Genomic DNA, 21,846 nt, shown 5'->3' on the forward strand with positions numbered 1-21,846 from the left:
TTTGTATTGGTCTCCTTAGATTTGCTGTTTGCTTTAGCTCTTGAAGAGTTCCCTAAAAAAACCGTCTTGTAGGATATTCTATAAAACACGCTTTACACGCACACACAGCAGAGGTAGAAGGCAGGCGAGAGGATCCTCGGGTTTGGCAGCGACTGGCAGCTGTTGCCCATAGCACAGCCATGTGGCATCTCCCAGTGCTCGCTAGCTCAGACTTTTCATGCTGCCTTTCCCAAGCTGAGCTGACCTACAACCTGAACAACCCCACAGAACAAATGCTGCACAAAGTTGGGGCTGGGTGGAACCAACCAACAGAACATTACATGGAATCTCAGGACATTCAAAGTGTAGACAAAGTTTGTCCTCATTTCCTTGGGTCCCTGCAACTGTTTATCATGAGCCGAGTGTCTCCTAACAAGATGAACTTGTTCTCACTGTTCCGCAGTCCAGCGCCTGAAACCCAGGTGTTGCCTGGGCCGCGCTCTCCCTGAAGGCTCTGGGTACCTTCTCACAGCCTCCTCTCCTGCATCTGTCATCTGCATGTCTCACAAGGACACCAATGACTGCAGTTAGGGCCCTGCGTCTTTGCTGAGATCTTAATTACATTCACAAAGATCCTGTTTCCATATAAGATCAGGTTCACAAGCATGGAGATGAACACAGAAGACATCATTTTGTTAACCTCGTATCCCAGCATTCCCTCACTGCTAGCCTGCATGTAAGAGTTCCCCACACTCTCATCTACATTCATGCTCTGGGTATTTTTATCTAAGCTTGAAATGCTTTCTCCACCAGATAATTTACAAACCTGTACCTCTAATCTGGACCTCTCTGTTGAATTGACTCAGATATCTGCTAACTCAAACATGTCTGATAGATTTAGACAATTTGATCGCCTTCAAAGCAAAACTGTTTCCTCCGGCCAATTCCCTGTTGCTCCAGTCCACTGCATCTCAGGAAATGGCACCATCATTCCCAGAACTGCCTTGTGTTTCTCTTTTCCTTTCATCTGTGCTTCTAATCCATCAGCAATTGCAATTGGCCCTATCTCAAAGCATATTCTAAACCTGACCTGAAGTCTCCACTGCCAAATCTGTTCAAATCTGTTCAAAGTCTGTTCAAATTTGTATCTCATCCAGACTCAAAGTCTCCTACCAGGGTTTTCTCCCATTCTTTCCTCCTGTGTTCTGCTGTCCACACACTAACAGTGTGGTATTTTTCAAGGACAGTGGTCAAACTCCAGCTCAAAACCCTCCAACGTCTTCCTAGGGAAATACAAAGGTAGAGCCCTCCACGCTCCCGCCACTGCCTACTCCCTCTGCTACCAGTCCCCCGCCCCATTACTCATTTTGCTCTAATCTTACTGGACATCTTCCCAGTCCCCTATCAAAGCAAGTCTGAATCCACTTTTGTACTTTCCCCCTTGTGGCTTCATCTGCCTGGGAACACTTCCCCACAGTTTCTGCCTACCTCCCTCCCCCCTTGACGTCTCTCAAATGTCTTAACTACCACTGTCTCCAAGTGCTCTTCTCTACCCTTTTTTCTCCTCTGTGTCTGTCTAACCCTTGACTGTACTTGGTTATTTCTTGGAGCATTTATCTCCATCCCAAGAGTATCATTTTACCTCCTCAAATTCTGTAGAGCAGAAAATGCTATAAAGGCAGACATGTAGCAGTCTTACTCATCAGCACATCCCTAGTGCCTGAACAGTGTCTGGCACACAGTAGGGGCTAAACCATGTGTGTGTCCAGACAGTTCTCTCTACTCGTCTTCATTACTTCACTTTCCCTGAAATTCCCTCCACATCCTATCTTGCGCTTGTTTGTCTAAGGAAAGGCCCAGCAATAAGGTTTCCCTGCTGCAGTCTCCTGCCATGGCCCTCCCCTCTCTGATGTATGGCAAAGACAGTCCTTTATTATGTTAGCACATTATTGTTCCATCTGTGTCTCTCCAAGAAGATCATAAACCTCTTCAACACAGGAACAGTACTGACTATTTTTCTCCCACTGGCCTCAGAGCAGTAACACAGAACTACTGAGTGGTTTTCAATTCTTTATTGATCAACTGATGGACTACTGGACCAAGTGATTGGCTCAGTTTCAAAACATGTCATTAGAAGAGCAGCTCCAGCGTATGATGTGGGTAGGTGGGAAGGCTGCGTCCGAGGTCCGGAGGAAGAGGGCAGCACTCATATCCCGACAGCGGCATGACAGGGGCACCCCCGAGAGCCACCAGAGATGGACGCTCCACCACGTTTTTCAGTGGAAGTCCTTCCCACCCAACATGACCATGTTCACTGCCAAGTCTGCTTCTGTACTGTGAATTCCAGATCACCAGCCCGGCCTTTCTTATGTGCCCAGAAGAGAATTCCCAAGCCAACTTGACAACTGAGCCCAGGAAGCACATTATGAAACTTTACCGTTTGTACATGGGTCGCTCCCATCTGTGGATCTGCCCGATATCCACTTAGTTTCTATGAAAAATGAGATCATTTTTAGGCATAAATTTCAAGTATGTCAGAGTTAAGAAAAGGAGTAGCATAGATAATGGTAGGCCTACTATTTTCACATCTCCTGGTATATTGGTAAAAGCCCAAAAGATAACGAAAATATAGTACTAAGTAGCACACCTGTGTGTGTGTACACGTCCTTGGGGATGTGACCAATGTTCCTAATAAGCTGTGCCATTACAGTAAGAAGCCAGATTTGTTTTTCATTACTTCTGATTATTGGTATTTAGACTAGTCGAAGTTCACTGTCCTTATTGTGTTTTGGTGACGGAATCAAAAGCTAAAATCAAGAGTTGTTTTGTTCTACTTTCACTCTGGCATATTCTACTCCAAGTCCATGTGCATAAACAACTTTTAGTCAGTTGTATGCTACTAACTGGCTTTCAGCAATATACAAGGAAACTGAAGGGTGATCAGGAAGAAAAGTAATTATAAAGCCCAATTATCTGCTTAAGAGAATTAAGAGTTCTTTCATGTGTCTAAGAGCTGAAGCAACGATGTGAGGGAAAATCAAGCAGTTAGAACTGAACTGTGATGTTCTGGACGTAATACCTGTTAATCCTTGACTGAGTTTGAAAGCAAAGCCATCAACACAGAATTCCATTCTTAAAGAGGCAAAAAACAAAAAACACATGACTGTTTTGCCAAAATTCTTGCCTCAGTAAAGGATAATAAAGTCATGCCGAATAAAACTGAATTGTGGAAATTCAAGAATGAGCCAGCAATCTGTTTCATGTGAACTCAACATCCTTTTAAGACAAAAGTCCTGAGTGTCCCCTCTCCTAGACAGGATCTTATTATATAGGTTGCCTGGGAAGGACCCACTAAATTGGAAGCACAACTCTGATGGCCCAGTTTCTGTCAGTTTCTGTCTCATGAAGTACTGACGTCACCTAGCTGCTCCTCTGTATTTCAGGGATTCTTCCCTTCACTGGGCTCTGAGTAGGCATAGTCAAAGATTTGAAGTGAACCTTGGCAGCTGCCCAAACCAAAACCAGTATGCTCATGTTCTTATGATCAGTAACTCCAGAATGACTTCTAGGATAAGAAAGAAGTGGCACTCTTGATGTCTTTCAACAGCAATCTACCACATTTTCTTTCCTTACACATACCCTTTTTGAAAAAAAAAAATCACAGAATGCTCATTTGAATGCATAATCCAGACTATTTATGCAATCGCAAGTTGAATGTTAAATTTCTTGAGTTTGTGCCGTATTTCCTCCAAGAAAAGTTGCTTTCATCTGCCATCCGTCAATTCTAAGACATTAAATCCAACTTTTTTGTTTTTAGTGAGGCTATTCAGAGTTCTGTGGGGGTTTTCAAAGATTATGACTTCTTAAAGGTAGTACGTGATGGAAATCACACATAGATTGAGGAGTGTCAAAGTGAAGCTGCGTCAGGACCCTGCCCACCAGCGTATGCGTCCTCACTTCTGACTGCATCACTCCTGCCTTTAAATGTTTTCCCACCCACTCAGTATACTAAAGAACGTCCTTCTGACTTCGGCTTCTTTTATCAAAGAAGTGCATTAGTGCGACGTGATATGTTAAGACTTATTACACACCTGTTGTATTAAGATAGCATTATGGCCAGCACCATGGTTCACTAGGCTAATCCTCCACCTGCAGCGCCGGCACTCTGGGTTCTAGTCCCCGGTCGGGGCACCAGATGCTGTCCCAATTGCTCCTCTTCCAGGCCAGCTCTCTGCTGTGGCCTGGGAATGCAGTGGAGGATGGCCCAAGTGCTTGGGCCCTGCACCCGCATGGGAGACCAGGAGGAAGCACCTGGCTCCTGGCTTCGGATCGGCGCAGCGCAGCACACCGGCCGTAGTGGCCGTTTGGGGGGTTAACCAACAGAAGGAAGACCTTTCTGTCTCTCTCTCTTTCTCACTAACTCTGTCAATAAAAAAAAAAAAAAAAAGATAGCATTACATCTGCATACACACACACACACACACACACACACAATTTTCCCAGAGAACAGGATAGAAAGCCAAAGACAGAGTCCTGTAAGTATGGAAACTGGTTTATTATTAGAGCTAGCACAGCAGATTACACCTTCTTTGGTTCAAGCAGTTTCTACCGGATACACCAACACAGGCATTTGGAGACTGTGTTGCAGGATTTTCACTCCAACAATGATTATAATAGCAAAAGATTAAGAACAATCCTTATGTATTTTTTAAAAAATGAAAACACCTATTGTACATATTAGATTATAAATATACAGTGGAAAAATACGCAACAGGTTAAAAGAAAAAGGAAAGTTAGTTCTCTCAGGCACTGCAGTTGGGACTGCCAACTTGGCACGCTCACTCGGGAAAGCAATCTGGTAGCATCTATCACAGTTTATAATATGTGCATCTTTGACAGAAATTCCACATATTGGAATGTGGCCAAGAGCAGCCCTGGAACATCTTCTGCAGGGTGTGTACTCCAGTAGTGAATTTCCTTATTGCTTCTGAGACTAGAAATAGCACACTTAACTAGCAGAAGAGCACAACTTTGCCTATCAATGGCAGAGTGGCTGAGTAAATTACGGAACACAGTCGAGCGATTTTTAATTAGATGGTAAAAACTTCTAGTGGCAGGGGAATGAACTGAGCGTGTGCAGTGTCCCACAGTCCTAAGTTAAAAGCCTGTATTTAAACACTCGAAGCATCCCCAAGTGCAGAGATCCCAGCAGCATGGAATGGAACTAAGTGTTGGGACACTCGTTTCTGCCCTGTGCAAATCTCTACCACTTGCAGAAAGCTGTGGGTATCGATTTCAAGCTGTTTACCATAAAATCCAGCTTCTTGCAACTGCAAGTAACGGTTTGATGGGGTTACGTGTGCTCTCACTCAGCATTAAAAATGCTCCTTTTACATTCTAGTAGATGGCCCTGCCCTAATATGGTTATGCATTTACTGATTCATTCACTGTCCGCAAGTATTTGCCTATGACACACGCCAGGCCCTCTTCTAGAAGCTAGGCATGGAGTTCTTAGTGAGGCAGACGGGATCTGTGCTCACCTGGGATTACAGGTCAAGGATTCTTATAATAGTCTAGTAAGCAGAACAAACTCACCTGAAGGTATTAATTGATAAATGGAGAGGGCGAAAGGGTTTCTGCACATATACTGTAATCTCAGAATAGACCTGAATGGAGCCTCCATAGTGCTCCACTGTTTCTCATATGAGCATTTTGCTATGTATAATGTTCCTTTAAGCTCTTAGGGTATTTCAGAATTTTATTGTAGTTTCAGTCACTTGGGATATCTGAATTTCAGAGTGTAATAGATAATTCTTGTATGGATATACTTTGTTTCTTTTTTTGTTGAGGTGTTATAGAAAGGATATGTAAACTTTTAATGTAACATGTCTATTATTGTGGAATAGAATTTATTTGCCTTTCCTTTCAATTCCTTCATCATTCTGTGATCATAGGCAACGTTTTGTCACTGTTAGCTTGCTTCTATAATGTGGAAAAACTTAGTAATGTTTATGATCCATAAAGCTCTTTAATATAGTCAACTGACTTCCAATTAAAACTCTTGTTTGGTTTTTAACAAAACCTCTTAACAAGGGGAATAGGTCAAGTAAGTTTCAACAATATCAAGTATTTTCTATAGTCTACCTCAATTATTTTTTGACTAAACCCTATGCATGGTGTAATAATGTTGCTTTATCTATACTGTGACATTTGACAGTTGCTAATATCTGCTCTATAAATTCATTAAAAACTGACATTCTTACAGTGTTTTGGTCTTTCTAAAAATCACTGATTGAATACATGGTATTTCTCTAGTAAGTGAATACCAGCATCAGTTACAGACTTGAACGGTTTATCACGTCGTCCTAAATGACAGACCAGACAGACTGCATTGTCACCTGCTTTACGAGCACTGTTTACTTTTCTGTATCCTCTCATCTGTAAGTTTCTCATGTGGGCTTCACAGATGTAACATCCCCTATCCCTCAACTAAGTGTATTTTTTCCTCTCTCTCTGCCTCTGCAAAATCAACGAACAGCTGGACCAAGTCATCCGCCAGCGAAGCCTGTGCAGCCTGGAGCTGTTCCTGTCCTGTGCTCAGAAGCAGCTGAGCGCCCTGATAGCTACGGAGCCCGTCGACATTGAGTAGAGAACCTGCCGAGGTGACCCACACTGGCATCGTGCAGATCCTTAGACTCTCAAATACACGCTGTGAATGATTAAGACGCTCTGGGTTTGTTTTTACCCCTACCCGCCCCCCCCCCCCCACTTTCGACAATGATTTCCAGATCAAAATTTAGAAGAATTGAAACTGATCTAATTTGCTGTCTGTTGTCTTCTCCTGCACAGTGACCATTACACTGTTAGCAGCAGCAACAGAACTGGGGTTGGCGCAGAAGCCCTCGCACAGTGCGACATTATCACAAGTTAATTCAGTGAACTTTATAGCCCCAGGTTGGCCTGTTCTATTTTATTTGGCAAGAGGAGTAAGTCTTTTATTGTTTCACAATGATTCTTGGTAAGATGCTAACATGTAATCATTTATTTGACTTAAATGGGAATACCATAGATTTCAGCATTTATCTATGTAAGTTGGGTATAAAATGCTGGTATGATTCAAAGAAAAATCATTCTCTTATTACCAAACCAGTTAACTACAGTGGGGTCCATATTTTTGTTGGTCTACACTAAAAACAAAAACACAAATCAAAATAAAGATGACTATGTTATACAACTGTGGTCAGATATGCCTGCCACTTAAACTCAAAGGGTATGTCTAATAAATGCTTACCTTCTATTTCTGGGCTTCAAATGCACTAGGAATTGATGAAGTGATTCTTCTCATGTATTCAATCATAACAGAATATTGATCAGCCATTTATAGGAACTCTTTTTCAAATACAGAACATATGAGATCTCTTCTCAAACTTCAGAATGTTCTTTAATGAGCAGTGTGCCTCCGTGAAAAATCATGAGTATTTGTAACATCAGAACTAAATGTCACTAAAACATGTATGCAAGTGTTTTGTCTTGTTTTCTGAAATGCTCTACTCTCATGCGCTTTATACTTTTCTGAGACCTCTCAGTATAATAAAAAGAGCTCCAAAAATTTATTTGGTTGTTTTTTTTTTAATTTCTTTTTAAGCATGATTTCCTATTTTTTTTAAAAAAATCTTTTGCTTAAACCTCTGTGCTCATTATGGTATTTGCTGTATATCTGCCCTTACCTCTAATATTTACCAAGAAACCTGCTAATGTTAATAACTACTTAGTTTTTGAAGTACAGCCTACAGATAAAGGGTGGAGAATTCGTTATGCGGGGTGAGGCAGGGACACGGTGCTACTGTGTATCACTTATGGGAGCATGGCATACACAAAGTCACGAAGCTCGAAGCTCGGATCCCTGGATCCAGACACAGCACAACGGCAACAGAAGGTCATAGTCTCTGCCTTCCCTTCGTCCCTGGCCACCACAGAATGAGCAGTCCTGTCTTCTTCCACCTGGGAATACAGCTTTGCTGTTGACATAGACTAATTATCGTCTGAAGTAATGTGAACTAGATGCCGATCCAAGCAGCAGTACTTACAGAACACTGCTGCACACAACACTTCTGCCACAGGTGTCCTAGTGACTGAGAAGTATCATCTGGACCCAGAATTCTGATGATCTGAATACCTTAATTCTTCCTAGCTAAAATAGCTAGTAATGTTTTTCAGTGATTGCAAGTTGAAGATATCTACATTAAGAACTATAGTGTGGTTTGCTCTGCTTATCAAAAGGGCAGAGACCATCTGAGGTAGTACTCACTAGGAGAACTAGATGGATCCAACATTGGGCTACGACAATGCTAAGAGTCAGTTATCTTGTATGTGACCTTCAAGTCTCAGAGAGATGATCTCACGTTCTGTATCTGCAGCCTTTAGTCTAATATAAGATTTTCTTAACCCACTTTATATAAGATCTTCTAACTTGATGATTCAATAAATAAAACTGCTTTGAAAGGCTGAGAGTAGGAGAGCACTTGGGTGTTGTTAAATGTTAATGCTGAGGCTGGCGCCGCAGCTCACTTGGCTAATCTTCCACCTGCAGCGCCAGCACCCCAAGTTCTAGTCCCGGTTGGGGCGCCGGATTCTGTCCCGGTTGCTCCTCTTCCTGTCCAGCTCTCTGCTGTGGCCTGGGAAGGCAGTGGAGGATGGCCCAAGTGCTTGGGCCCTGCACCCGCATGGGAGACCAGGAGGAAGCACCTGGCTCCTGGCTTCGGATTAGCACAGTGCGCCAGCCATAGCAACCATTTTGGGGGTGAAGCAATGGAAGGAAGACCTTTCTGTCTCTAACTCTGCCTGTCAAAAATGTTAATACTGCTATCAGATTGCAGCTCTACATTTATAGCACACTTAACTAGCAGAAGAGCACAACTTTCCATTCAAAGATGAATCATCACCCATGCTCTGCTGTGTTTGTTTCGTGTAGGTATTTTCAGGTTTATTCATGGAGTCGATTAGGTTTCTTCTGGTCCCAGATTACAGGATGGAGTTGCATCCCAATCCTAGAACTTCCAACAGGTAGTTCTACTCTGTTCCAGTACCCTGTGACAACCACAATAAAGTGTCTCTAAGTTTCCACTGCAGAGAATCTTACCCCCTGTGTAAGTGAAGATGTGCCCTCCTCACAGACCTAAGGGACATTCTAACTCCACCACCTTTGTGAGCTCTGAGCCAAGCTGCCCAACCTGAGCTTCACTTCTCTAGTTCGTGAGGTAGAAGTGATGGTTCCTCTAGGCTTTTCATGGAAACTCAGCCTACAAAGCACCCCACAGAGATCTGACTGGTGTGGCTACCAGTCCCTAATCATTTTCTCCTTTCTAGAAATGCCCACAAAGTAGAAGTGTGGAAACCCACAAGCACACAGCTGAGCTCTGTTGTTCTGTTGCTCGCAGCCCGACTGACAGGTCGCAGGCTGAAGACGTGACTGGAGGTGGCCTCCTGTGCAACGTTGGGTGTGGATTCACCTTGGCTGCTTCACCCCAGGAGATGGGCACGGACCTGCATCTGAGGCCAGACATTCCTTCTTCCTTGCCTTGCTTCGGTCTCGCATTCTGTGAGCCACACAAATATCCTTCCAGTGCACTCTTTCCCCTCCAGTTAGCCAGAGCAAGTTTGTTATGTGCAACCAGAACAGTATTAACCACGGCAGCCCAGCACAGAGCCCAGCACGCAGTTCCTGGATGCCGCACCTCTCAGTTCTCCAGTTCCTCCACCATACTCATCCGCATCCAGAATGGGAACACACTTGGATTTATTTTAAGGAATGTTAAAAATATAACTGAACCAAAGCCTCTGGTGTCTCACAAAGCCAAGTCCATCGCAGATACCCGAAACTATGAACAAACAGCGCCCTTTTTAGAAGGCTCCTGTCACGCAGAATCTAGAGTAGTGGTTTGAGCTCAGTGTTGCTAAATGCTGACTCATGTTCCAAGTCAAAGGAGGCTTACTCGGAGATTGCTTTGAAATCAAAACCAGAGATGTGTCCCTGTGATGGCTGTCACCCTGCACTCGATCAGGTATCTGTAATTAGAACCGCATTACACTTGTTTTCTCTTGATCTGACAATAAAACTGAATTAAACCGGAAAATGCTGTGTTTTATACAATAAAAACAAAAGCCTTCAGTCACTGGGGAAGAGAAAATGTGGGCTATGCCTAGTAAATTCTGAGTAAGATCCACCTATGTACATATATACAAACCTGGAAGACATTTGTAAAACTGCATGAGATAAAGGAGACTTGGAGCAAAGCCCTTGGCCTCTGGTGTTCTGTTGATGTCCCAGGCAGCAGCCCGGCTGCACCCCCACACTACCCTAACAACAAGCAGAAAGCCAGTGTGGTCCGAAACCACGGGTAGAAACAATGTCGGAGAGCTCGCAGCCACCACGGCAGCCTCACCATTCCAGCCAGGCCAAGCCGGATGTGTTTACTGAAAAATAAACACGTCTCACACACCCAGCAGCCCATGCATGCATAATGCAGGGGCTGCCGGGTCCTCAGCCACTGCGTGTGTCAACGGAAGGTAAAGGGCTGTGGGTTTCTCTCTGCTCTGATCTGGTTTCTTCTTTTCCTCCAATGTATCCATGCTGCTCAACGAGGTATTGCCCCTTAAATAGCCCCTGCTCCCTCCCCCTCCCCCCGCCTGCCAGCCAATACGTACGGAACACTTCCAACACAGGATTTATGGAGTATTTGTGTTGACTCTTGGGTTGGGCTCCTATTTGTTTATATCTGCATCCTACACAAGGGAGAGTCCACATCTGTTCTGTTTATTGTATCCAGAAGAAGTTTCATAGAGCCCAATCCAAGGTGAAGACTTGGTTTTTAAGTTCAGAAATAACTGAATTCGTATGTGAAGCAGTGCACCAGCAACACAATAATCGAATAACCCCCAGCCAGTAGATGCTGAATACTAAGCAGACTTGTATAAATCTACAGTGTTTCTCAAAATTCTGCCATGACTCTTCCATTTCCAATGCTATTCTGATAGAAATCAATTACCTAAATCCAGAGATTCCTCCAAGCTTGGAAGTAGAGTACATGTGGGAAACCTTTTGTGACAACCTGGCTGGTGCTGCTGGTGCTGAATGGTGCCTGGCTATGAGGCTAACAAGTGGCCTCTCCTTGAGAGCGCCAAGGAGCAACGTTAGACTCCCTGGCCCTTCATCTACAGTGAGGAGTGAGCCAATGCGGAGGTGAGATTCAATCACCGGATTCTGTGATTCGGGGCTGGTGCTGTGGCACAGCAGGTCAGTCCTCTGCCTGCAGTGCCAGCATCCCATTGGATGCCTGTTCGAGTCCTGGCTGCTCCTCTTCCCATCCAGCTCTCTGCTGTGGCCTGGGAGAGCAGTGGGAGATGGCCCAAGACCTTGGGCCTCAGCACCCACATAGGTGACCCAGAGGAAGCGTCTGGCTTTGGATCGGCGCAGTTCCAGCCGTTGCGCCCATTTGGGGAGTGAACCAGCACATTGAAGACCTTTCTTTCTGTCTCTACCTCTCTGTAACTCTGAAATTTTTAATTTAAAAACATAAAAGAGTAGGAGGCTGAGTGCCCATTCAGAGGAGCTGTGGCAAGGAGGAGACAGATGACAGGACTGGGTGAGAGCAGGCCATGTCCTGAACAAGGTACGTGACACATCTGGGGATAAAGAGATCTCTCCCTGACCCCAGACAGTGAAACAGAATGGCTTATTGTGAGAAATACACTGAAATCAAGGCACAAACTCATTCAAAAGGTAGGAAAATTTGACTCAGTCCTGGCAAACATTCAGTTCTCAGAAGTCTGGGAGCTGATTTTAAAAGAAAAAAAAAAATGAAGCCACAGAATGTACAAATCGCTGACTTCAACATAGCCCAGATCTTGAAAACAGATTATAGGAAATTCCTTGTGGCAAGATATGTATGTCATGAATTCGGAGTTTTTGCCTCTTGTTTAGGTGCTCTGTTGTGAAAAGTGGCCACACCCACTGGACACTGTGGACAGCACCGAATTCCATGGAGCATCTTTGGTATTGGGCCTGCTTTCCTTTACTGCCAGAAAGGTGAATGCTCACCTTCAACCATCAAAGTCTTAAGCACTTAGTGACTCGCTTGTCAAATTTACAGTGATCGGCTCAGGGAGCTGTTTAATAATCCTGATTGTGTTGCAGCGTTATGGGTAAACTATTATGTGTTTATGCTGACAGGTCTTTATATAACTGAAATTAAGCAAATAGTATGTTTCCTTTTTCTAACTTTGTGTTTTCATCTTAAGGCAGAGAAATTTGTTTCTAACTATTGCCAATACTCTCATCTATGGGCCTTCCAGGCAATGCAGATAAAAAAGTAGCTACAGTCATTGGACAATAAGATATGTTCACTTTTACATCAACTGAATTGTTTCAAGGTACCACAGGGAATTTTATCTAATATCAAGTCGTAGTTCTGTGGCTGTTCCACACCTGAAAACCTTTGTTCCCAAATATGTTTCATGTTAATTCCTTAGAATCCGAGATGCATATTTGAGACACAAAGAGAGTACTTCCATCCTCTGGCTCATTCCCCCAAATACCCTCAAAGACCAGGGCTCTGCCAGACAGAAGCTAGGAGCCATCACACAATCCACCAATGACTCCTACGATTTATTCTAGGCTGGCCGGAAGCTAGTGGCAGGAGCTGAAGTAGCAGCTGGGCACTGAATCCAAGCACGTTAGTAGGGGGGTAGCTGTCTGTGTAGCCCAACACCCACCCCTGCAACTCTATAGAACCCATGATTCAATGCTATGTAGCCCCTAACCCCAAATGTATTGGGGCTGGTACCCTCATTATTTTTTGTCCCATTTTCTGTATTCTCAGTGGATCCTAAGGCTTCGAGTACTCTCCACCTGCTATCACAGATGTGTATGGCCCACTCTTCTCTTCTGAAGCTGTCTAGTTATTACTTCCATTTGGATCTGGTTGGTACTTAACAGATCAAAAGCAGTGCCCTTAACCACTACCCTATGTTTACCACCCAAAGTTCTTTCCTCCTCTGAAACTTCGCTAATATGCTTCATCTCAAGGAATGCAGTGTTATTGCTCCAAGTCAGAGAGAGAGAGGACAGACAGAGAGATCTTCCATCAGCCAATTCACTCCCCAAATGGCCTCAATGGCTGGAGCTGGGCCAATCTGAAGCCAGGAGCTTCTTCTGTGTCTCCCACATGTGTGCAGGGGGCCCGAGGACTTTAGCCATCTTCTTCTGCTTTCCCAGACCATTAACTGGGAACTAGATTGGAAGCAGAGCAGCCGAGACTTGAACTGGTGCCCATGTGAGATGCCAGCACTGCAGGTACCAGCTGAACTCAAGAGCCACAGCGCCAACTTCAACTTCACCTTTCCACCCACTCCCTACTCCAGTATCAGTGCTGTCAGCTCTCCTTCCAAATGTATCAGGAATCTATGTGCTTTTGCTTCTCTAACTACTACCTTCTTTACCGGTTTGCATGATCTCTCACCTGGACTTCCTGGACTTTAGAAGTAGCATCCTAAGAATTCAGTAGTTGATTCCATTCTTGACATTGCAACCAATGGTCTCAAACTCCAAAGTACTGAGCCAATTAATATATCTGGGAAAATTACTTCACTTTGGATTACAATAACATAGATCATGTAGTAGGAATAGATGCAAACCACTGGTCATTGTTTATATCCCTAAAGCAGGATCACTAACAATTGTCTGCACAGGGTCAAAGTACAACTGGGCTGAAAAAACAAAGTTGTTAAGTGAACAGTTTGGAGACCTCCAAGTCTCTGGTCAGTACGTACCTATTGTGAAAAAGCTTTCCAAAGATTTCAAAAAACTTTTTGGCTTCCAAGTAAAATTATCTTCTAATTGCATTTTTCCTGAACTCTTTGAATATGACTGTGTACAACATCTGGTGGTGTGGCTTGCAGTCGGAGCTGCCTTCTCCCCTCCTCTCCTACAGCTTATTCTGTAAATCAGTCTCTCTCCTTGCCATTTTGCTATGGAAGGATGTGGGGTGGTGGGAATGCAAAGCAGTACAAGCCACAGAGTAACACAGTGTGGAGATTGCTCAGACAGTTGAAAATAGATCTACTGTAGGACCCTGCCATCCCACTGCTGGGGATTCACCCAACCAAGATGAAATCAGTAGATCAAAGAGTGATCCATACCCCCATGTTTACTGCAGCTCAATTCACAGTAGCTAAGATATGTGATCAACACAAATGTCCATCAACTAATGACTGGATGAGAACAATGGTATGTACACACTATGGAATGCTACTTGGCCATAACAAACAATGAAATCCTGTCATTTGCAACAAAATGGATAGAACTGGAAACCATTATACTGCCTGAAATAAGGCAGTCCCAAAATGACAAATACCGTATGTTTTTCTTTATCTGCGGTGTCGCTCCCCCTCTTCATGGAGGAACGACACTAAACCCTGCCTAGCCTTCATATCCGAGTCACGGCACCATTATGTCGCTCCCCGTCTTCGTGGAGGAATGACACAGGACCCTGTGCTGTTCTTCTGTCTGCTCGGCCCTCCCCGGGTTCGCTGCTGGTTCTTCCCGGGTTGGCTACCATCCCTTCCACCTCCGTGGAAGGGCGGTTCCCCCTGCCACATTCCCCACTTCCGCGGGGGAGCGGCACACCGCCAGCTGGCTCTCTCAGGGGCTGCACAGGTGTTCCTTCAGATAGATGTTCCCCTTAGATGTTCCTGGTGCATGTTGTCTCTCTCCTCCTTTATAGTCCTCTTCCACCAATCCCAACTCTGCTACCCACACGCCGAGTACGCTACTCTCCTCCAATCAGGAGCAGGTCCTACAGTTTATTGGTTGAACTGGAGGCAGCTGTGTAGAAGCTGTTTCCTCCTCTCCCAGCGCCATATTGTGGGAGAGCAGATGCATAGAATAAGTCTTAATTCCAGTAACTTAGTCTAGTCCAAGTTGCTCCCAGTTGCTCCCCACATGCAGTAACTAACAGAGTACAACATATCTAATGTATAATTATTTACATTGCAATCGCATAATCTGTGCATATACTGTTGAGGAAATAGTTTGTAGTCTACATAGACTTACTTGTTATCTTGTAATACAAGAAATAGATGTTACATTGTAATTGGTTCTATTTCATTGAAAGAAATTGTGATTGACAAAAAAACTGTATGTAGGCGAAATGGGTAAAATGATCACTTTCCCTTTCAATTATTGTTACAGCCATTGTCTACTAAACTAGGGAGTTTTACTTTTTACTTGTTAAATGTCTTACTTGTTGAAGTATTAAGCCTTTATACTGTCATTTAAATTTTTTTAAGGATTTATTTGAAAGAGTTACACAGAGAAAGGAGAGGCAGACAAAGAGACAGGGACAGAGAGAGATCTTCCTTCTGCCAGTTCACTCCCTAACTGGCGCAATGGCTAGAGCTGTGCTGAACCAAAGCCAGGAACCAGGAGCCTCTTCCAGGTCTCCCAAATGGGTGCTGCGGCCCAAGGACTTGGGCCATCTCCTACTGCTTTCCCAGGCCGTAGCAGAGAGCTGGATCAGAAGTGGAGCAGCCGAGACTTGAACCAGTGCCCACATGGGAAGCTGGCAAGTATAAAATATTATTGGGGCCAGTGCTGTGGCATGGGGGGCTAAGTTTCCACTTCCAGTGCCTGCATCCCATATGGGTGCTGGTTCATGTCCTGGCTGCTCCGCTTCTGATTCAGCTCTCTGCTGTGCCTCAGAGGACCTGAAGTAAGCTCCTGGCTTGTAATCCGCCCAGCTCTGCTGATTGCAGGCATTTGGGGAGTGAACCAGCAGATGGAAGACTTTTCTTTCTCTCCCTCTCTGTAACTCCACCTCTCAAATAAATTATTAAAAGAAAAAAGGGTAGAAGGAAGTAGGGAGAGTGGGAGGGAGGAAAGAAGGAATATCATGTTCTTACTGACTACAAACCATATTCAATCTTTTATAAATTAAAATAAAAAATGAAAAAGCTGAATTTCCTATGACAAGGTATTCAGCATTATCAATACCCACGATCTCTAGGAATACCCACAGTGTCATTCAGGTCTGGGCGCGTTTCATTTGTTTCTTTTCTGATGGTGACAGTGGCAGGCACTCGTGTCCACTGGCTCGTCCTCCCTCGTCCCTCACCTATCAGCAGCTTCAGGGTAACGAAGGGACGGCTCTGTAGGCTGCACAGGAGCAACACTTTCTCCGCTTCCTGCCAACGCACAATTTATTTCTTCTCTCCTCCTGCCTTGTGGCTCCAGCACACCACGGCAGGGAGAACTATGAGATGAGAAGCATCCTCAGACTACGAGAGCCCCAACAGATGAAGGAGGAGCGGGCCGTTTCACTGCCTGAAACCAGCGGGGCTAGGCAGCAGCTCCAGTCCTCTGCTTGCTGTTCTGAAAAGCATTCGAAACATCAAGTCAACGAGGACCGGAAGTCCTTGAGAGTTGCCATGTGTCAGGTATCCCTTACATCTTCTAGCTTGTACAGGCTCAACTGTCAGGTGACCATGCCATGCTTCTTGGTAACATGGATGTGCCCAATAAGCTCCCACAGAATGTAGGACTACAACATGGCAGCAATTGGAATCCCATGAAATAATTCAAGTCCAACCAAGGAGTGGGAATACAGGGATGAGGTCTTGTCTTAGTACATCCAATCAGACAGAAATTAAAGTTTGTTTTATTTACTATCAACCACTTAGCAAGGTTGGTTGACAGATGTTTTTGAACCACTTCAGCAGCCCCTGGCTACATGCAGCTCTCAAACACTCAACATGTGGTTACTGAATGAGGACAGTGAGATTTTTAAACTAATTTATTATTAGGTAGCCTCTTATGATTAGCTATTGTTATCCTGGTGAGTGCGAACCTAGATCCCCCCTTAGCGGGAGAGAAGTGGTTTATTTCCTACTCTAACAGAGTCAAATTTGTTTTCTTCCATTCTTCAAGCTTATACAGTGAATACAAATACACATGGAACACATCGCATAATGGTAACTCAGCAGCACAACGCTGAGACAGTGCTATTAATAAATTATTTTATTGGCCGGTGCCACGGCTCACTAGGCTAATCCTCCGCCTGTGGCACCGGCACCCCAGATTCTGTCCCGGTTGCCCCTCTTCCAGGCCAGCTCTCTGCTATGGCCCAGGAAGGCAGTGGAGGATGGCCCAAGTCCTTGGGCCCTGCACCCGCATGGGAGACCAGGAGAAGCACCTGGCTCCTGGCTTTGGATCAGCGCAGTGCACTGGCCACAACACACCAGCTGTGGCAGCCACTTAGGGGGTGAACCAACAGAAAAGGAAGACCTTTCTCTCTGTCTCTCTTACTGTCTAACTCTGCTTGTCAAAAAAAATAAATAAAATAAATTATTTTATCAAGGGTAAAAAACCAGTCCAAGACTCTTACTGCTACACACAGTTTTGATCTATGTGACCCTTGGAGGTAGGCACTTGTCCAGAGTTATCTAGGAAAGAGGTGCACTTGCAGCCTGTGTCCATGACTCTTCGAGGCAGGCCCACTTCTCAGGTGTGTGCTTCTTGGCAGGAGGCACACTCTGAGTGCATGTGGCTCTTGGGGGTAGTACACTCCCCTTGTGCTTGACTCTTTGGAGAAATACCATCCAGCGGCCTTGGTTCGCTTTTCAGTGAGGCCTGTTCCATCAATGTGACTTCAATTTTAAGACACAAGCGGAAATTGAGAAACCCCATATAAGGGTAAAGCATGTAAGGTGGATTTTGGGTGAATGAATGAGAAGGTCTAATTCATTTTGAGCATTCAAAAATACTTAACTTCATCCCTATGTCCAGTCAACAAAAAGCTCCTTTCTATGATTCTGACAGAAATGTTACTGAGCTTGTAAAATGTGTCACTTACTGTGTTAAAAGGTGCGCTAGTGGACAATGGTGTACATGGTTCTGTGAAGCCATCATCTCCTTTTAAAGAAAAGGATACGAAGGCCAAGAGAGGTCAAGTGACTCCCCAGTGACCTGTGCTGGTCACGCACAGAGCGGGGCTTCCACACCATCATCCGCAGGCTGTGTCTCGCGCTTTTCAGAAAGGCACACCTTGGTTTGTGCCAACTACATTCACCGATTTCTGCTCACCTGGCCACCCATCCCATCCACGATCGGAGCAGCGGAGGAACCCCACCCAAGGACGCTGATGGGATTTCTCGCCATGGGCCCTGGCCCGGCATCGCGGCATCCAGATCACATGCTGAGTGCCCTCTCGCCCAAGTCCACGCTCAGTCCTCCCTCAGTGTCGTGTCTCAGCTGTGGGAAAAATCGTTTCCCTTCACAGCCAAATTCCACTTAATTGCGCTCATTTGTCTGGTGAGGAAAGATTTATTTTCTGCAGCTCAAGCCAATCAAGAGAACTTCAAGAGAGCAACTTAACCTGGCCCACCGGGAATATAAAGTCAAGCAATTCACCACTCCAATATTAGCTAACAGAATGTGACTACAAAGAATCTTCCAGGAAACCAGCCTTCTACCAGACCCTGACCAGCTACTAAGGGAGTTCATCAGTCCCAGTCAATCACCCCACAGTGCTCTGAGCATCATCACCTTATAGTGTCAATGAAGCAAAGATTCAGGGCTGAATAAAGTCATTTCACTCTGTTCCAGTTGTTCCTCAGTTAACCAAAAGCTCCTTTCCTACAACCTTACCTATTCATTCAAATTGCAATGTGTGATACCAACATCAGACACCACATCACCTACTAAGTAACTTCACAATACATGAATGAATATTACTTCCCTGTACAACCTAGGCATTCTTCCCTTTGCTCTCTGCTGAACATCTGGGTTTAAGTTACAGTGCCTCAGTGAGAGGGAAATATGATTCACTTCATAGGGTCGTTTGAATGTCTATACATGTGAAGAAACTAAAATACTGTGCCCCATAGTTTAGCATTCATGTTATGTATTCACAAAGCAAGAGCTGTTGCTTATAACAGCTTTACTTGGAAATGGACTTTATTTTTGTTCATGTTTTTAATATCTATGGAATGACTGACTTTTAAAAATCCTATTCATTTGTCATATGGACTGAGGTGTTCTCATAGTTTGGTCTTCTGTTATATCATGTCTATATCTGAAGAGCATTTTACCATCTGTCATCTTCCAGCCAGATGTCCCATGAGCAACAAGCTTAGACTCGGGTAAATCCCGTTCAGAGAGGCGCACAGTAGCCCTGGACTGCCTGGCCCTGGTCTCCCCAGTGCAAGTTCATGGTTGGAGAATTCTAAGATGCTCTTTCCTTCAGGAGTCATCTACGACGTGCTCAACGCCCAGCACCTGGCACCCATCACACTTCCTTGTGGGGATGAACCCAGGCAGCTTTTGCTCAGGTATTTTTCCCTTCCACAGACGTAGTCCCTTAATCTCTTCCTCCGCCTCCTCCTCCTCCCCCGCCAGCCGGATTCCTGTCTGCTGTGAAGAGTGGTGACAAACACTAATCTGCACTAGACCACACTCAAATGCAGTCAGATCGAGGACTTGGCCTTGTATCAAACCTGAAGCCGAGGGGCAGGGTGGAAACTGCTGCCTTGTGAATAGCCAGCCACCCAGGGCGCAAGGCCTGCAAACATGTAAATAGCACTCTGTCCCACATGCTTTCCTTCCCCATGCTGTCATGCGACTCCTGCCAGCCAGCTTAACTGAGTGTGATTTGCTATGTTATTTTATTGAACATTTTCTGACAATTTGAGTACAGTTCTGAATGTAGTATTAAATCCTTTTCTGGCTCAGCAGATTGCAAAATTGCACGTTCTGTCTCCACATCAAATCCTAGGTCTGGAGGGGAGCGGCAGACATCACCTAGCCCGGCACACCCGCACGGTGCTGCACCCGAGCCTTCCCGTCGCTCACAGGGTTTCAGACGATCCTAAGCCACATCCCAACAAGACCGACCGTAACGCTCGAGGTATTTTATACACAGGTTATATATGTAAGCTTGGCTTTTAATTCTTCCACATTCACACTATTTTTTCTACGTGCTCAGGGATCTCTAGCCAATTCCAGTGGCTGGACCACTAAACATAATCACACGTCTAGGACTAAAGAGAAAACTAGACATGATACGTTATGTTTGCAATTTAGTTCTATATTCTTTGTCAGCTTTGGCACTGGTCATTTTTTTAAATCCACCTGGCATCCAGTGTCAACAAAGTTCAAAAGAAAAGCCATGTTCAAAAACTGTCAGAGAGGGGGCCGGTGATGTGGCATACCAGTTAAAGCCACCACCTGCAGTGCCTGCATCCCATATGCATGCCGGTTCAAGTCCCAGCTGCTCCACCTCCGATCCAACTCTCTGTGGCCTGGGAAAGCAGTGGAAGATGGCCCAAGTCCATGGGCCCCTGCACCTGCATGGGGGACCTGGAAGAAGCTCTGGACTCCTGATTTTGGATTGCCACAGCTCCGGCTATTGCGGCCATCTGAAGAGTGAACCAGCAGATGGAAGACCTCTCTCTATCTCTGCAACCCTGCCTTTCAAATAAAATTTTTTTAAAACATATCAGAAAATCAACTGAATTCTGGTAACATTTTATGGGTATTTTGAGGTGACCAGAAACTATACTGGCACAATGTTAAGTTTTGACCTAGCATGAGTTAAAATGTTATTTCATTACATTATGTTTCTAAACATTCTGTGAGAAAAAAGCTATTTACAGCCAACATAAAAATTGCTTTTAATCAAAATCCCAAGGATTACTCTGTATTCATTTACAAAATTAAAATTCTCATCACAGCGATACATTCTTCTCAGCTTTCTATTGGATCTGTCATCCTACAAGTTCTAATATTATTTGGAATTTATTTTGAAGTTATTGACAGAAAAATCAGATTGCTCAAAAATCTTAGATATGTGGCATTTAAAAGCAGCTTCAAATCCACACCAATTTGAAAAGTTAGTTTCAATTTGTTTAAAAAACTGTATTTCAACTGGAGATTCCCACTGATAGCCAGGATCTAAAGGCTGCCTGTTATATTTATGGTTAAGTAGTTTTATTTTATTTCTCCATCTTAAAAGAAGCTCTTCTTGCATTTTGAGTTTCTTTGGAAATCATTTAAAGCAACGATTCTATTTCTCTGTGCTAAGGCAGGGCTGTGTGCCTAAGTAATGGATATTGTATCCAAGCCAACACTAGAAGTGTTGGTGCCAGATCCTGCAGCCCACTGTGGCATAATAGGTAAAGCCTCCACCTGCGGTGCCAGCATCCTGTATGGACACCAGTCGAATCCCAACTGCTCTACTCCTAACCCAGCTCTCTGCTAATGGCTTGGGAAAGCAGCCAAAGATGGCCCAAATGTTTGGGTCCCTGCACCCACGTGAGAAACCTGGAAAAAGCTCCTGGGTCCTGGCTTCAGATGGACCCAGCTCCAGCCATTGAAGCCATCTGTGGAGTGAACCAACAGATGAAGACCTTGCTATTTTCTAATTCTGCTTCTCAAATACATCTTTTTTAAAAAAGTTCCTACATGAACCATTGCAAAGTCCATCCAAATACTGACAACACTCTTCACACAACTAGAAAACAATCCCACCATTTATAGGCACAAAGCAATCTGCAGCACAGAAAGAAGAGAAGGAGGCATTAACAAGCCAACTCCACAATATCCTCCATGGCTGTGCTCATTACAACAGCACAGCACTAAAAACCGACACAGAGGCCAATGCACTCACTTCCAGAGGCAACAGATCTTCAGCAAATGGGCTAAGAACATAAGAACATATGCTATGGAAAGCACAATAAACAGAGCTGGAACAACTGGTTATCAGCACGCAGAACCTCCGGCCTACACCTGTATCTCTGATCTTGTACAAAGCAATT

General features: G+C 44.5%; 1 protein-coding gene and 1 long non-coding RNA gene across 27 annotated transcripts in view; one reads left to right on the plus strand and one right to left on the minus strand.

Annotated features, from left to right (window-relative positions):
* Positions 1–7,592, plus strand: part of CCDC91 (coiled-coil domain containing 91) — a 344,415-nt gene extending 336,823 nt beyond the window's left edge. For 14 of the 25 annotated variants that reach the window (XM_070049574.1, XM_070049572.1, XM_070049582.1 and 11 more), the window contains one exon: positions 2,073–2,222. In XM_070049574.1, the coding sequence (XP_069905675.1) occupies positions 2,073–2,207 (135 nt within the window). In that variant the 3' untranslated portion in view covers positions 2,208–2,222. Of the gene's footprint in view, positions 1–2,072; positions 2,223–6,517 lie in introns of those variants that run through there. The other 11 variants (XM_051850367.2, XM_051850358.2, XM_051850365.2 and 8 more) reach the window with 1 other exon arrangement.
* Positions 1–21,846, minus strand: part of LOC138843894 (uncharacterized) — a 109,032-nt gene that overhangs the window by 72,651 nt on the left and 14,535 nt on the right. The window lies entirely within an intron of this gene.

This window comes from Oryctolagus cuniculus, chromosome 9, assembly GCF_964237555.1.
Source record: "Oryctolagus cuniculus chromosome 9, mOryCun1.1, whole genome shotgun sequence".
NCBI lineage: Eukaryota > Metazoa > Chordata > Mammalia > Lagomorpha > Leporidae > Oryctolagus > Oryctolagus cuniculus.